This window comes from Muscardinus avellanarius (genome assembly GCF_963383645.1).
Source record: "Muscardinus avellanarius genome assembly, chromosome: 1".
NCBI classification, from domain to species: Eukaryota; Metazoa; Chordata; class Mammalia; order Rodentia; family Gliridae; genus Muscardinus; species Muscardinus avellanarius.
The window spans coordinates 177275533-177292914 of record NC_137786.1 but is presented as its reverse complement, the minus strand read 5'-3'; the positions used below and the strand labels follow the sequence as shown (position 1 = coordinate 177292914).

Genomic DNA, 17382 nt, shown 5'->3' with positions numbered 1-17382 from the left:
GCCTCAGCTACTTTGTGAGGCCCTCTGAGACCCAGTTTCAAAATAAAGAATAAAAAAAATAGGGCAGGGGCTGTAGCTCGGAGGTTGAATGCCCCTGGGTTCCATGCCCAGACCCGCAAAAAAATTAAATAAATAAATAAATAAAATAAAAATAAATTAAAAATAAAATAAAAGCAGTTTTAAATTTTCACTTGGCTAAAAAATATATTGTATAAGGTACTCCATAAGTGTTGCTTATTTAAATTGAGAATAGAGTAATTGAAAAACGAGAGATGATGAATGGGAATTGTATGTAAAATGTTTATGGAAAAAAGCATACAAGAGAACAAATTACAAAATTTTGATCTGTTAGATAGTAGTCTGATAGCGTAGGAAAAGGGAAGAAAGGGAGAAACTGTAAATGTCTTGGTTCTATAAGGTTTAGTGGCATTTTAGAGATACCAAAAATTGGCTTTTACACCCATATTCAACCTAAATCAGCCATTAGATTTTTAAGTACAGAATGCTTACCTTAACATCTGATATGCCAGAAATTGTGCAAAATCCAAGATCCTGTACATTTATAAATCACTAACATATCAAATCAATATTACATAAACTGTATAAGGCAACAGGGTTTATTTGAATATATGAATACTCAATTTCAAATGGCAAAAAGTAAACCTTAAAAAACTAAAAGAATAAAACAGATTGATACACTGTAGTATAGTTAGACAATATTAAGAAAAGTATTATGGCTGGGCGTGGTGACACATGCTTGTAATCCCTGCATTTTGGAGGCAGAGACAGGAGGATCATGCAGGTTCGAAGCCAGCCCCGCTGGTTTAAGAGATCCTGTTTCCAAATAAAAATATAAAAAATAGGTGTCTGGGAGTGTAGCCCGGAGGTAGAAGGGTTTCCAGGAACCCCAGTACCACAAAAAAAAAAAAAAAAAAAAAAAAAAAAGAAAGAAAGAGGAAAGTATTATGCCATTTTTATTTATTTTTTATTTTCTTTTAACTTTTTTTTTTTTTTTTTTAATGTGGAAAGAGGGTCTCTTAAGCCAGCGAGGCTGGCTCCAAACCAGCATAATCCTCCTGTCTCTGCCTCCTAAGCGTGGGGATTACAAGCGTGCGCCACCACGCCCGGCTATTATGCCATTTTTAAACCAGTTAAGCATTAATACAAATTTAATTAATGCAAAATTAGTCCGTCTTCCTTCCCCACCCTGTTTCAAAATAAAGAATAAGCCACGCTTGGGAGGCTGAGACATAGGTTCGAAGGATCGCATAGGTTCGAAGCCAGCCTCAGCTACTTAGTGAGGCTCTCAGCAACTTAGTGAGACCCTGTTTCCAAATAAATAGGTCTGGGAGTATAGCCTGGAGATAGAAAGCCACTGGGTTCCATCCCCAGTACCACCAAAAAAAAAAAAAAAAAAAAAGAATAAAATAGGGCTGGGTGTATAGTTCAGAGGTTATAATGCTCTTGCATTCAACTCCCAGTACCATACACACCGAAAGAAAAAAAAAAGAGCTGAGTGTGGTGGCGCATGCTTGTAATCCCAGCATTTGGAAGGCTGAGACAGGAGGATCATGGTTCATGGACAGCCTCAGCTACTTAGTGAGGCCCTTTGCAACTCAGTGAGACCCGGTTTCAAAATAAAGAATAAAAATAGAGCTGCAGGTGTATCTTGGAGGTAGAACATCCCTGGGTTCTATCCCCAGAACAACAAGAAAGAAAGAAAGGAAAGGAAAGGAAAGGAAAGGAAAGGAAAGGAAAGGAAAGGAGAGGAGAGGAGAGGAGAGGAGAGGAGGAAGGAAGGAAGGAAGGATTGTTACTGCTTGCTTTGGAATGATACAGAATCATTTTTTTTTTTTTTTTTTTTTTTTTGCGGGTCTGGGGATGGAACTTAGGAGCATTCGACCTCCGAGCTATACCCTCTGCCCTAATTTTATTCTTTATTTTGAAACAGGGTCTCACTAAGTTGCGGAGGGCCTAAGTAGCTGAGACTGTCTGTGAACTGAGATCCTCCTGTCTTAGCCTCCCGAATGCTGGGATTACAAGTGCCTGCGTCACCACTCCCGGCTTACAGAAAATATTAGCATGGCCCCTGTGCAAGGATGACATGAAAACTTATAAAGTATTCCATAATTTTAAAAAAATGCAGTCAGGTATGGTGGCGCACACTTGTAATCTCAGCATTTGGAAGGCTGAGACAGGAGGATTGCGATTCATGGCCAATCTCAGCTACTTAGTGAGGCCTTTTGTAACTTAGTGAGACCGTGTTTCAAAATAAAAATAGTAAAATAGGGCTGGGGGTATAGCTTGAAAGTAGAATGCCCCTGGGTTCCATCTCTAGTACCACCAAAAAAAAAAAAAAAAAAAAAAAAAGGCGTTGCTCATTTATAAGGCCTGCTGTTGCTAAATGGAAGAATATCTTAAAACTTTACACTAAAAAATATAGTAAGCCAGGCGTGGTGGCACACACTTGTAATCCCAGTACTTGGGAGACTGAGACAGGAGGATTTCAGGTTTGTGGCCAGCTTCAGTACTTTGTGAGGCCCTCTTGCTACTTAGTGAGACCCTGTTTCAAAATAATAAAAAATAGGGCTGGGAGCATATTTTGGAGGTGAAATGCCCCTCAGTTCCAACCTCAATATCACAAATACACACAAAAAAAGAATATTATTTCACGTCTTTTCAATTGATAACATCAACCTATACTCAAAAGAAACCACTTACCTGCTTTACATTGTATCCTGCTTTTGCACTGGTTTCAATAAACATAACATTCAGCTCTTTGGCTTTCCTCTCTCCCTCCTCAATTGACACTTGCCTGGAGAAAAACAAAAGATAAATTCTTACCTTTGAAGGATGATATTATAATGATAGGAACAAAGTTCTGGAGATAACATTTCTTGATACAGGTTCTTGTTATATATGCAAGATTAGTTTGAAAATGTGTTGCTCTGTAGTACACTTAATGTCCACTTATTTATGATATACTTTGTGTGTGTGATGCTAGGGATGCACCACCATGACTGTGATTCCAGTACTCAAGAGGCTGAGACATGAGGACTGAAGGTTCCAGGACAGCCTCAGGAATGTAGCAACCCTCAGCAAAATAGTGAAACCCTGTTAAAATTTTTAAAAAGTCAGTGTGAGCCCGGGCATGGTGGCACACACTTGTAATCCCATCCTTTGGAAGGCTGAGACAGGAGGATCTTGGTTCATGAACTGCCTCAGCTATTAGGCCCTTTGCAACTCAGTGAGACCCTGTTTCAAAATAAAAAATAAAAAATAGGGCTGAGGGTATGGCTTGGAGGTAGAATGCTCCTGGGTTCCATCCCCAGTATAGTAAAAAAAAAAAAAAGCCAGCGTGGTGGTGGTGCACCCTTGTAATTCCAGTACTTGGAAGTCTGAGCCAGAAGGACTCTTACCAGTTGCTGTAACTTAGTGAGACCCTGTTTCAAAATAAAAAATAAAGCCAGGCATGGTGGCGCACGCTTGCAATCCCTGCACTTGGGAGGCTAAGACAGGAGGATCACGCAGGTTCTAAGCCAGCTATTTAGTGAGGCTTTCAACAACTTAAGTGAGACCCTGTTTCCAAATAAAATATAAAAAATAGATATGGGAATGGAGATCGGAGGTAGAAGGTCCCTTGGTTTCACCCCCAGTATAAGAAAATAAATAAAATAAAATAAAATAAATAAATAGGGCTGGGAGTGTAGCTCAGAGACAGAATGCCCCTGGGTTCAATTCCCAGTACCACACACAAAATAAATAAATAAATAAATAAATAAATAAATAAATAAATAAATAAGAATAAATAATAAAAGGGCTTGGAGTATAGCTCAGAGGTAGCATGCCCCTGTTCTCAATCCTGTAATCCTCTGAGTCTCCAAAGTACTGAGATTATAAGTGTGTGTCACTATGCCTGGCTCCCAACCCTTTTTTTGAGACAAACACTAACTAAGTTGCCCAGACTGGCCTTATGATCCACCTGCTTTAGCCTCTTGTGTAGCTGGCATTATAAACATGCACTGTTAGACACAGTTCATATTGTAATTTATTTTATTTTTTGGTACTGGAGATGGAACCCAGGGGCTTTCTACCTCTGGGTACACTCCCAGACCTATTTTATATTTTTATTTGGAAACAGGGTCTCATTAAGTTGCTGAGAACATCACTAAGTAGCTGAGGAGCCTGGCTTCGAACCTGCGCAATTGTCTTGTCTGTCTCCCAAGTACTGACTGGAATTACAAGCATGTGCCACCACGCCTGGCTCTCCTGTAATTTATTTTAAAAACATAAGAGTTGATTCCGATGTGATGATGCTCAGCTGTAATCCCAGTAGCTGGGAGGCTAAGACAGGAGGATTTCAAATTCACTGCCAGCCTCAGCAATTTAGTAAGACCTGTTTCAAAAAAAAAAAAAAAAAAAAATCACAGGGCTGGAGATACAGCTTAGGGATAGAACGTCCCTGAATTAATCTTCAGTACAAGAGAGAGAGAGAGAGAGAGAGAGAGAGAGAGAGAGAGAGAGAGAGAGAGAAAGAAAAAAAAAGATAGAGGTTGAGGGTGTGGTTCAGTATAGAGCACTTACCTAACATGTGTGTGGTGGCACATGCCTACAAACCCAGTATTTGGCAGGATGAGAGAGGAGGATCAGTTTCAACACCAGTGCATGGTAACTTAGTGAGACTCTATTTCAAAAATTTTAAAAATAGCCGGGCATGGTGGCGCACGCTTGTAATCCCCACGCTTGGGAGGCGGAGACAGGAGGGCGATCGCGCTGGTTCGGAGCCAGCCTCGCTGGTTTAAGAGACTCTGTTTCCACATAAAAATGTTAAAAAATAGGTCTGGGAGTGTAGCCCGTGGGAGTGTATACCAGAGGTAGAAGGGCTTCCAGGAACCCCAGTACCACCAAAAAATAAATAAATAAAATAAAATAAATAAAAAATAAAAGTAAAAAGGCTGAAGATATAGCTGAGTGGTAGAACACCTCTGGGTTCAATCCTCAGTGAGAGAGAGAGAAAAAGAGGGAGGGATGGGGCAGGCAGACAGAGAGACAGGCAAAAAATCCTCCAAAATAACCCTCAAACTTCAATCCTCAGTAAAAGAGAAAGACCAAAAAAAACTCCAAAACAACCCCAAAATCTGCAGAAAACTAAAAGAGCCTACATATTTTCCTTATCCTATTAAATCCCAAGGTTTCAATTCAGAAAATATTTTAATAAAAATGACATAAGTACATTAAATAGTTGAAAATAACAATCTAGAGCTTATATTAAAATATCACAAATACCTTTATTATAATCTTATTATATGACTATGATATATCAGCAACATATGGTATATTTAAATGGGTAATGGGTTTTAATATTAAATCATAAGATTTTTTTTTTTTGGTGCTGGGGTTTGAACTCAGAGCCACACTCCCAGCCCTACTTTTTATTCTTTATTTTGAAACAAGGCTTCACTAACTTGCTAAGTAGCTGAGACTGGTCTAGAAACTTCAATCCTGCCTCAGGCTCCCATATGCTGGGATTACAAACATGTGCCACCACACCTGGTAAATCATAAGCTTTTTTTTTTTTTTGGTGGTACTGGGGATGGAACTCTTCTGCCTCTGGGCTACACTCCCAGACCTCTTTTATATTTTATTTGGAAACAGGGTCTCTTAAGCCAGCGAGGCTGGCTTCGAACCTGCGCGAGCCTCCTGTCTCCACCTCCCAAACGTGGGGATTACAAGCATCCGACAAACCATAAGTATTTAAACTAGGTGTGGTGGTGCATACTTGTAAGCCCTGTACTTGAGAGCCCGAGACAGGAGGATTGCAGGTTTGAAGCCAGCCTCAACAACTTAGTGAGGCTCTCAGCAAATTAACAAGACCCTGTTTCCAAATTTAAAATAACAACAACAGGTCTGAGGTGTAGCTTGGCGGTAGAAACTCCCTGGGTTTCATCCCTAGTAAAACACACACACACACACACACACACACACACACACACACACACACACACACACACCACACACACACACACACACAGTATTTAAGCCTTGTGATTCTAAACTTTGTTAAAATAACTTTTATGCCTAAACAATCTGTCAACTTGCTACTACAGTTTATGCAACCATTCCCAAACTGTTAAGAAATGCCAAGTGGCTGGCATGGTGGTACACGCTTGTAATCCCAGTAGAGGCTGAGCCAGAAGGATCACAGGTTCCCAGCTAGCCTCAGCTACTTAGTGAGACCCTGTTTCAAAATAAAGAATAACAAATAGGGCTGGGGGTGAAGCTCAGAGGTAGAACACCCCAGGGTCCAATCCCCAGAAGCAAAATAAATAAATAGGTAAGTAAATAAATAAAATAGGGCTGGGGATGTAACTCAAGAGATAGAATACCCATGAATTCCATTCCCAGTACCACATACAAATAAATAAATAAATTGTAAAACTGGTCGTGATGGTGCACACTTGTAATCCTAGTTTTTGTGGGGCAGAGACAGGAGGATCACAGGTTCGAGGACAGTCTCAGTAATTTAGTAAGGCCCTCCACAGTTAATGAGACCCTGTTTCAAAACAAAAAAATAAAAATAAAAATAAGGCTGGGAATGTAGCTCAGAGGTACAATGCCCCTTTGTTTTCAACCCAGAGCACAAAAAATAAACAAACAAACAAACAAACAAAAAAACAGTGCTATAGAAAATAGTTGTGAGCCAGGTGTGGTGGCATATGCTTGTAATCCAAGTATTTGAGAGGCTGAGACAGGAGGATCATGGTTTGAGGCCAGCCTCAGCTACTACTTTGTGAGGCCCTTTGCAACTTAGTGAGACACTGTTTCAAAAAAAGAATAAAAAATAGAGCTGGGGTTGCAGCTCAGAGGTAGAAAGCCCCTGGATTCAATCCCCAGTACTGAGGAAAAAAAAAAAAAAAAGAGTTGTAAATAAGCCAGGTGTAGTGGTGCATGCTTGTAATCCCAGCATTTGGGAAGCTGAGACAGGAGAATCCTGGTTTGCAGACAGCCTCAGCCACTACTTATTGAGGCCCTTTGTAACTCAGTGAGACCTTGTTTCAAAATAAAGACTAGAAAATAGGGCTAGGGGTGTAGCTCTGAGGTAGAATTCCCCTGGGTTCCATCCCCAGTAATGCAAAATAAAAAGAAAAGAAAATGAAAAGGAAATAGTTTTGAATATATGTACTTTGTACTCTTACCAATGTATCTTGGAGAGATTCCTAGAAGTGAGATTTTCACATTGAAAGCAAATGCATGCTAGATACTGCCAAAAATCAACACTTCCTCACAGGAGTCATGCCATTCTGTATTGCCCCAACAATTTATGTGCGTACCTTCCCTGAAGCCTTCCTTGCTAACAGAGGATATCAAAAAACTTGGAATTTTGGCATCTGAGAAGCAAAAGTATTTCTCAGTGTAGTTTAAGTGTGTGTGTGTGTGTGTGGGGGGGTACTGGGTATTAAACCCAGGGGCATACCTCCAAGCTACATATATAGTTCTTTTATATTTATACTTCTGTGGTACTGAGGATTAAGCCTGGGGGCATTCTACCTCTGAGCCTCATTTTTATTTTTATTTTAACCTGATTTTTTAATTCTGAAACAGGGTTTTGCTAGGTTGGTAAGAGCCTCACTAATTGCTGAGGCTGTCCTTGAAACAGTGATATTCCTATCTCAGCTTTCCAAGTAGTGGAATTACAAACATGTACCACCATGCCCAGCTACAACTCTTAAAGAAAATTGTGGTGCTGAGGATTGAACCCAGAGGCATTCTACTTCTGAGCTACACCCCCACCCTATTTTATTTTTCAAATAGAGACTAAGTCTTGCTAAGTTGCTGAAAGCCTCAGTAAGTTGCAAATGCTGGCTACAACCCTATGTATGATCTTCCTGTCTCAGCCCTACAAGTACTGGGATTATAGGTGTGCAAAACCACACACGACTACATTGTCATTTCAAGTCACTAAAACGTACTCCACAGAACACATCTCTATCTGCAATCACTCCCTTCAGGATCTCATGCATTAAGTAGCATCTATAATGATGACTCTCAAACATATATCTAGCCTGGTCTGTTGTTTCCAACTCCAGACTCATATCCAAACCCCTATATTCAGCCATTCAAAACTAACAGCCATTCTAAACTTAACATTAACAAAACTGGGTCATACTATGCCCTTCTAAATCAGTTTTTTCATCAGTCTCTCTCATTTCAGTTAATGACACTTAGGCCAAAAAACTCTATTTTATCCTTGACATTCCTTATTTCACACCCTTGATTCCATCTTTTTTTTTTTTTTTTTTTTTTTGCGGGCTGGGGATGGAACTCAGAGGCATTCTACCTCTGAGCTACACCCCCTGCCCTATTTTTTATTCTTTATTTTGAAACAGGGTCTCACTAAGTTGTGGAGGGCCTCACTAAGTAGCTGAGGCTGTCTGAGAACCACAATCCTCCGGTCTCAGCCTCCCAAATGCTGGGGTTACAAGCATGGGCCATCACGCCCGGCTCCTTGATTCCATCTACTAGTATGTATTCTCTCCATTACATCATATCCTAGCAGTCCAATCTTCAAGATGTACATAAATTTCACCATTTACCCTCATACAAACAATCACTGTCCTGGCCCAAATCAATGCTTGCTTGGATTATAGCCTGAATCATCTCTCCTAATTTTTACCCTTTCTCTCTCCTTTTTTTAAATTTGGCAGTACTGGGAACCAAACCTAGGGCCTTGTGCATGCTAAGTAAGCACTTTACCACTAAGCTACATTCCACATCCTAATTTTGAGAAAGGGTCTTACTAAGCTGTCTAGGCTGGCCTCAAACTTGTTCTGCCTCCTTCTCCCAAGTAGCTAGTACTATAGGCATGTGCCGCTATTTCTTTTTTCTCTCTCTCCTTCCCTTCTTCCTTCCTTTCTGTTTTTTGCAGAACTGAAGATGGAACGTAGGGGCATTCTAGCTCCAAGTTACACCCCCAACCCTAATTTTATTCTTTATTTTTAAAATTTTTGGTGATAATGGGGATGGAACCCTACCTCCGGGCTATACTCCCAGATCTATGTTATATTTTATTTGGTAACAGGGTCTCTTAAACCAGCGAGGCTGGCTTTGAACCTGCGGGATCCTCCTGTCTCTGCCTCCCAAGTGCAGAGATTACAAAGCATGTGCCACCATGCCCAGCTTATTCTTTTTTTTGAAACATGGTCTCACTGAGTTAAAAAGGGCCTCACTAAGTAGTAGCTGAGGGTGATTGTGAACTGAGATCCTCCTGTTTCAGCCTCCCAAATGCTGGGATTAAAAATGTGCACCACCACGCCCCGGCCTATGTGTCACTATTTCTGACCACCTTTATTTTTTTGTAGAACCAGAGATCTGGGACCTTGGGAAGCCCTCTGCCACTGAGCTATATCCTCCTCCTCCTTCTCCCCCCACCCCCCCGCTTTCGTGTGTGTGTGTGTGTGTGTGCATGTGTGTGGGTGTTATTAAGGGTGAAAGCCAGGGGCTTTTCTACCTCCAGGCAATACTCTCAGAACTATTTTATACTTTATTTGGAAACAGGGTCTCATTAAGTTGCTAAGAGCCTTACTCAGTAGCTGAGGCTGACTTCGAACCCGTGTGATCCTCCTGTCTCAGCGTCCCAAGCGCTGGGATTACAAACATGCGCCACAATGCCCAGCTCTCCACTCTTTTTTATATCATCATCATCATCATCATCATCATCATCATCATCATCATCATCATTGTGGTCCTGGGGTTCCTGGAAGCCCTTCTACCTCTGGGCTATCATCATCATCATCATCATTATTATTATCATTGTGGTCCTGGGGTTCCTGGAAGCCCTTCTACCTCCGGGCTACACTCCCAGACCTATTTTTACATTTTTATTTGGAAACAGGGTCTCCTAAGCCAGCACACGCGGCTGGTTTTGAACCTGCGCGATCCTCCTGTCTCTGCCTCCCAAGCGCGGGGATTACAAGCGTGCGCCACCATGCCCGGCCCCAGCTCCACTCTTTATTAAAAAAATTAAATTAATCTTAATTTTTGTGGTGCTGGGGATTGAACCCAGGGGCATTCTGAGCTAAATCTTCAGCCCTATTTTATTTTTTTAATTTTCAAACAAGGTCACTAAGTTTGCTGAGGCTGGCTTTGAAACCACTATCCTCCTGTCTCAGCTTCCCAAGTACTGGGATTACAAGTGTGTGTATCATGACTGCTTCCCTTTTTTATTTTCTGAAATAGAGTTTTGCTAAATTGCCTAAGATGGCCCTTTTTTATTCTGAAAAAGGGTCTAAGTTGCTGGGCCTGGCGTTGAACATGTGATCGTGTTTTAGCCTCCGAAGTACTGAATTACAGGTGTGCACCAAGAAGCCTGGCTGAAACCTGCCTTTTTATTACTCTATGCTAGAATAGCTGCATCTGGCAGATAAGTGAAACTTAAATACGTCCTGAAGGATCACTAATCTATAAATCCCACACATGAGTTGAGGGCTAGATTGACTATATAGCTAGTTGAAGGCTAACCTAACTTAACAATTATATTTTGTCTGTGTTAGAATCTAGGAAGATTCTTTAAAATACATTTGAGGGCCGGGCATCATGGCACACGCTTGTAATCTCAGTACTTTGGGCGGCTGAGACAGGAGGATAGTGGTTTGCAGACAGCCTCAGCTACTTAGGTTTTGCAACTCAGTGAGACCCTGCTTCAAAAGAAAGAATAAAAAATAGGGCTAGGGGTATAGCTCAGAGGTAGAATGCTCCTGGGTTCCATCCCCAGTACTTCAAGTAAATAAAATAACCAAACAAATACACAAATAAAACATTTGAGGACCCCAGTCATGAGCACCCACCTCTACACCAAATATATAGATTATCTATAGGTAAAGCCCAAATTTCAAAAATTTAAAGTGAACTATTATCCTTTACCACACCAAGTCTTACAAGAGCATCTAATAAGTTATGTTTACCCAGTGATTCTCAGGTTTGAAATATGTGGGAACCACTGGGTAAAGAAACAAAGAATACTGAGTACCTAAGAGCTTCTTTTGAGACAAGGGAAGAGATGTATTCTAGACTTCCCTCCAATTGTTTTTTTTTCCCCCCCAGGTCTAGGGGTGGAACCCAGGGCCATTTGACCTCCGAGCTACACCCCAGCCCCATATTTTTATCCTTTATTTTGAAACAGGGTCTAAGTTGCAGAGGGCCTCACTAAGTAGCTGGGGCTGTCCGCAAACTGCGATCCTGTCTCAACCTCCCAAATGCTGGGATTACAAGTGTGTGCCACCACACCCAGCTCCAAGTTGTTTTTTTAAAAAGTATTAATTCTCCAAGAAATTGATAAAGATGTTTGACTTTGAATTATTTTTATTATAACATCTTTATTTGATTGCAAAAAGTATCCACATTTTTAAAAAAGTGATCAATAATAAAATTCACCATAATCCCACTCCCTTCCCCAAAATAATCATGGTTACATTTCATTTATTCTTTGGTGTGTATGGTACTGGGGACTGAATCCAGGGGCATTCTACCTTTAAGCTATACCTCCAGTCCTTTAAAAACAACAACAACAACAACAACAACAACAACAACAAACAGGGTCTCACTCAGTTAATTAGTCACTCAGTTAATTACTTCTTTTTTTTTTTTTTTGGTGGTACTGGGGTTCCTGGAAGCCCTTCTACCTCCGGGCTACACTCCCAGACCTATTTTATATTTTTGAAACAGGGTCTCTTACGCCAGCGCGGCTGGCCTCGAACCTGCGCGATCCTCCTGTCTCCGCCTCCCAAGCGCGGGGATTACAAGCGTGCGCCACCACGCCCGGCACAGTTAATTACTTCTTGAGGCTGCCCTCAAACCTACAATTCTCCTGTCACAGCCTCCCAAGTACTGGGATACAGAAGTGTGTGCCAACACACCCAGCTTATACCTCATGTATTCTTACCCAAATATTTCTGATTCTGAAGGCATTCTACCTTCAAGCTACACCTCTAGTCCTATTTTTCATCCTTTATTTTGAAACAGGGTCTCACTGAGTTGCAAAGGGCCTCACTAAATAGCTAAGGCTGTCCACGAATTGTGATCCACCTGTCTCAGCCTCTCAAATGCTGAGATCACAAGCATGTGCCACCACACCTGGCTTACTTTTATATTAGTATTTTTTTAAACCGTACTACCAGCTGGGCATGGTGGTGCATGCTTGTAATCCCAGCATTCAGGAGGCGGAGACTGGAGGATTGTGGTTCATGAACAGCCTCAGCTACTTAGTGAGGCCCTTTGCAACTCAGTAAGACCCTGTTTCAAAAATTAAAAAGATGATGGGTGTGGTAGAGCATGCTTGTAATCCCAGTATTTGGGAGGCTGAGATAGGAGGATCCGGGTTCACAGCTAGCCTCAGCTAATTAGTGAGGCCCTCTGCAACTTAGACCCTGTTTCAAAATAAGGAATAAAATAAATATGGCTGGGGGTGTAGCTTAGAGGTAGAATGCCCGTAGGTTCTATCCTCAGTAGCAAAATAAATAAATAAATAAATAAATACTAAAAAAATAGGGCTGGGGGTAATAGCTTGGAGGTAGAATGCCCCTGGGTTCCATCCCCAGTATTGCAAAAAATAAAATGAATAAAATATAAATAAATGAAAAAACAAAAAATAAATGAAATTGAACTACAGGGACAGGAATGACATACACTTGCAATCCCCCCAGTAGTTGGGAGGCTGAGACAGAAATATTATAGGTTCAAGGGCAGCCCCAGCTACTTACTGAGGCTATCTTTACCTTAGTGAGACTCTGTTTCAAAATAAAGAGTAAAAAGGCCGGGCGTGGTGGCGCACGCTTGTAATCCCCGCGCTTGGGAGGCAGAGACAGGAGGATCACGCAGGTTCGAAGCCAGCCACGCGTGCTGGCTTAGGAGACCCTGTTTCCAAATAAAAATGTAAAAATAGGTCTGGGAGTGTAGCCCAGAGGTAGAAGGGCTTCCAGGAACCCCAGTACCACCAAAAAAAAAAAAAAAAAAAAAAAAAAAGAGTAAAAAATAGGGCTGGGGTATAGCTTGGAGGTAGAATGCCCCTGGGTTCAATTCCTAGTCCCACAAAATAAATAAATAAAAACTGTAATACTAATTCTATTTGAGGCGCTCTGGGCAAAAATAGGCTTAACATTTTCCACAAGTCTATGAACATTAGATTTCACTATAACATTTTAGTTAATATCATTAAGTTCATTACTAGAATTTCAACATCTAACTCATAAATTAACAAATAATAGTAAAAGCTTTGACTATTAAGTGTTGTGGTCAAGACTATTTAAAGCAGAAAAAATAAGCTGGGCGTGGTGGCTCACACTTGTAATCCCCGCGCTTGGGAGGCTGAGACAGGAGAATCACACAGGTTCGAAGCCAGCCTCAGCTACTTAGTGAGGCTCTCAGCAACTTAGTGAGACCCTGTTTCCAAATAAAATATAAAATAGGTCTGGGAGTATAGCCCAGAGGTAGAAAGCCCCTGGGTCCCACTCCCAGTACCACACACACACACACACACACAAAGCAGAAGGAATAGATCACTTGAAAATGCAGACAGCAGACATTCAAGCTGTGGGTTCTGAGTGAATGTGAACACACTGCACCTGTGACTTGAATATAGCTCTGCTCATTTGGCTGAGGTGTCACAATCAAGCCATTCAGTTCAACCACAGCCTGGATCAGCCATACAACTGAAAAACACACACCAATGACACCACAGAATCATAATGAATGCTTATAAAATGATTAAAAAGAAAGAGTATACACTTAATTATTATGAAAATTTTTTTAGTGGGGAGGTACTAGGGGCTGAATCCAGGGACAGTTGATCTCTGAGCTACATCTCTAGCCTTATTTTATTTTTGTGGTACTGGGGATGTGGTAGTGGGGGTACCAAGGACTTTTCTACCTCCAGGCTATACTCCCAGACCTATTTTATATTTGGAAACAGGGTCTCACTAAGTTGCTGAGAGCCTCACTAAGTAGCTGAGGCTGGCTTCCAACCTGTGTGATCCTCCTGTCTCAGCCTCCCAAGCGCTAGGATTACGATTACAAGTGTGAGCCATCGTGCCCGGCCCAGCCTTATTTTATTTTATTTTTTCCAGACCTGGGGTGGAACCCAGGGGCATTTGACCTCCAAGCCACACCTCCTACCCTATTTTTTAATCTTTATTTTGAAACAGGGTCTCATTGAGTTGCAAAGGGCCTCACTAAGTAGCTGAGGCTGTCTTCGAACCACGATCCTCCTGTCTCAGCCTCCCAAATGCTGGGATTACAAGTGTGCGCCACCATGCCCAGCTTTATTTTTATTTTGAAACAGAATCTTGCTAAGTTCCTGAGGATCTTGCTATGTTCCTTAGGCTGCCCTTGATCTTACAATCCTCTAGTTTTAGCCTCTCAAATCCTGAGATCACAGGCATGTACCATTATGAATAATTTTTTTTTTTTTTTTTTTTTTTTGTGGTACTGGGGTTCCTGGAAGCCCTTCTACCTCCGGGATACACTCCCACGGGCTACACTCCCAGACCTATTTTTTTTTTTTAACTTTATGTGGAAACAGGGTCTCTTAAGCCAACAAGGCTGGCTCCGAACCAGCGCGATCCTCCTGTCTCTGCCTCCCAAGCGCGGGGATTACAAGCGTGTGCCATCACGCCCGGCATCCATTATGAATAATTTTAAAGATATGTTTCCAAAATGGGTTTGCTCTTTCACAAAATACTGTTCCCACTTACAAGACTTTAAAAATGTAAAATAAAGCCGGGCGTGGTGGCGCACGCTTGTAATCCCAGCATTCGGGAGGCTGAGACCAGAGGATCGCGGTTCGGGGACAGCCTCAGCTACTTAGTGAGGCCCTCCACAACTCAGTGAGACCCGGTTTCAAAATAAAGAATAAAAAATAGGGCAGGGGGTGTAGCTCGGAGGTCAAATGACCCTGGGTTCCATCCCCAGACGCACACACACACAAAAAAAATAAATAAAAAATAAAAAAATAAAAATAAAAATGTAAAATATTTACTGGCTTCATGTGTAACATGAAGTTGTACATGAGTTGTTTTTACATGAGCTTATGCAAAATAAAACTTATTTTTCCTTAAGGATTGAGTACATTTCAGACTCCTATACTAAAGCAAAGGATATCTGAAGGATTATATACACTTTATTTCAAAACAATTTTTTATTGAACAAAAATAAAAACAGCTTAACACAACATTCTAGGAACACAAAATCACTTCATACCTCTTGTCAGCAAGATCTGTTTTATTTCCTACTAGCATGATGATAACATCACTTCCTCTTTCTGTTCTGACATCATCAATCCATTTTGTAGTTTGCTGGAATGAGTTAACATCTGGTACAGGACGGTAGACAGAGAGATTAGCATTACTGAAAATGCCTCCCCAAATGAAGGATACCAGTCCCCCACCAAACACCCTGGAAGCTAGAAGGGAGATGGCACATTAGGATCCCACTTTTAATGTGCCTGCAACATTACTCCATTTTATCTGATTACAAGTGTCAATGATCTATACAAATCTAAAAAAATAAATTCCTCAATGTTCCTTTTATAGTTAAAATTTTTGACAATAACCAAATGAGTAGTGTACTATATAACTGGAAAAAATAAAAATTCCTTGAAATACAAGGACAGTTATGGCAGATAATATGGAGTTACATTGCCGCAATGCTTTTTTTGATCACTTACATATCCCGAACATGACAAAGAAAGCATTTCCAAAAGTACATCAGCCAGTCCCAAAACATCCAGAAAATTTGTAAAGCCTTCAAATAGCTTTTAACACCACATTTTTGCATTGCTTACTCAGTTTGTGATCACTTTAACCTTAAATTGATTTGTTTCATGTACCAGAATCTTCTAACAAATTCATTTTTTTGGTGTGTGTGTGGAACTAGAGACTAAACCCAGGGATGTGCTACCTCTAAACTACTTCTCCAACCCTACTTTTAAATAGGGTCTCAGTTATAGAGAGCCTCACCAAGTTGCTGAGGCTGGCCTTGAACCCGCAATCCTCCTATTATGGCCTACCAAGTACTGGGATTATTGGCATGTGCCACCACATCTGGCCAATTTTATCTTTTCTAGCGTTAGATTTTGTGTCGCAAGAGATCAAACCGAGTATTGGATTCTACATAGAATATAGTTCAACACTTTTAACAACAGCTTAAGAAAATTTACCAATATTTTTAGCCACATCTGTGGAATTTTTAAAGAAATATACACCAAGTTTCATTTGCTCTGGTTAAAGTAAGCACAAACATTTTAAAGCTACAAAACTGGTCAACACATAATAATGAACATACATTAAAAAAACAAAAAAAAAAAACAAATAGCAACCCAAAGCTGAAAGAGAAGAAAGACTGCATATAGCACCTATCCAAAAATATTTCTGAATATAATTTTTTAACTTCCTCTTTTTCTTCTTTTTTTGTGGCACTAGGGGTTGAACCTAGGCATTTTCTACCTCTCAAATATACTCCCAGCCCTTTAATTTTTACTTTGAAACAGGGTCTAACTAAGTTGCTGAGGGTCTTGCCAAGCTGCTGATCCTGGCCATGAACCTGCTATCCTACTGGATTATAGGTGTGCACCACCACACCTGGATCAATCTTCTAATTTTGCCTTTGAAATGACTGTTTAGCAGCTATGAGTATGATTGAAGAGATACACAAAAATGTTTAAGAGTAGCATTACTAGTTCAAATGAGTAGTTTTTTTTATATAAGGTTTTTTCAGGGGGGTACTAGAGATTGAACTCAAAAGCATTCAAACTATGAGATATACTTAGTCCTTTTTATTTTTATTTTTTCAAGTTTTGACATAGGGTCTCACTAAGAACTTGTGATCCTCTTGTCTTAGCTTCTCAAGAACTGGGATTACAGGCATATGCCACCACATCTGGATTTTAAGGAAACCAAGGACGCTATATAACCCTTCCTTTCTCATAAATAATGGATCACTTTATGGAATGAAGTCAAATATTGCCTTATGTATGTCATAAGACAATTTACAAAGACAATTTCAATCAGAGCGCATTTTCCTGTCAGTCACCAATGCTCCATGGAAAATTTACAGTCACTTAAAAAGCCAAAGGCATTATTCAGTCTTTGGGGAAAAGAAAAAGACTTGTCTTATTTCCCATTTCAAATTTTTTTCTTTGAGAGAAATGAAAATGTAATTTGTAAGCAACAAAGTCAGTCACAGAATCCAGATATGATTCACACAAAAATGATTGAGACGTGCACATTATGTTTTCTCTGTCTTCCTCTATAGAGAAAGAATGGCTAGAAGGAGGAAGCAGAGAAAAGCTGGCTAGCAGAAGCTTATAATAGCCTCAACAGAAGCCTTAGAGGA

The 17382-nt window shown here is 40.6% G+C and overlaps 1 protein-coding gene across 3 annotated transcripts in view; it reads right to left on the bottom strand.

Annotated features, from left to right (window-relative positions):
- The window catches only part of RAB6A (RAB6A, member RAS oncogene family), a gene marked incomplete at both ends in the record, with an annotated part of 58343 nt that overhangs the window by 5010 nt on the left and 35951 nt on the right, over positions 1–17382 (bottom strand). For 2 of the 3 annotated variants that reach the window (XM_080714657.1, XM_080714656.1), the window contains 2 exons: positions 2722–2815; positions 15250–15361. The exons of the other annotated variant lie outside the window; for it this stretch is intronic. In XM_080714657.1, coding sequence (XP_080570783.1) covers positions 2722–2815; positions 15250–15361 — 206 coding nt within the window. The remainder of the gene's footprint in view (positions 1–2721; positions 2816–15249; positions 15362–17382) is intronic. 3 annotated transcript variants of the gene reach the window in all.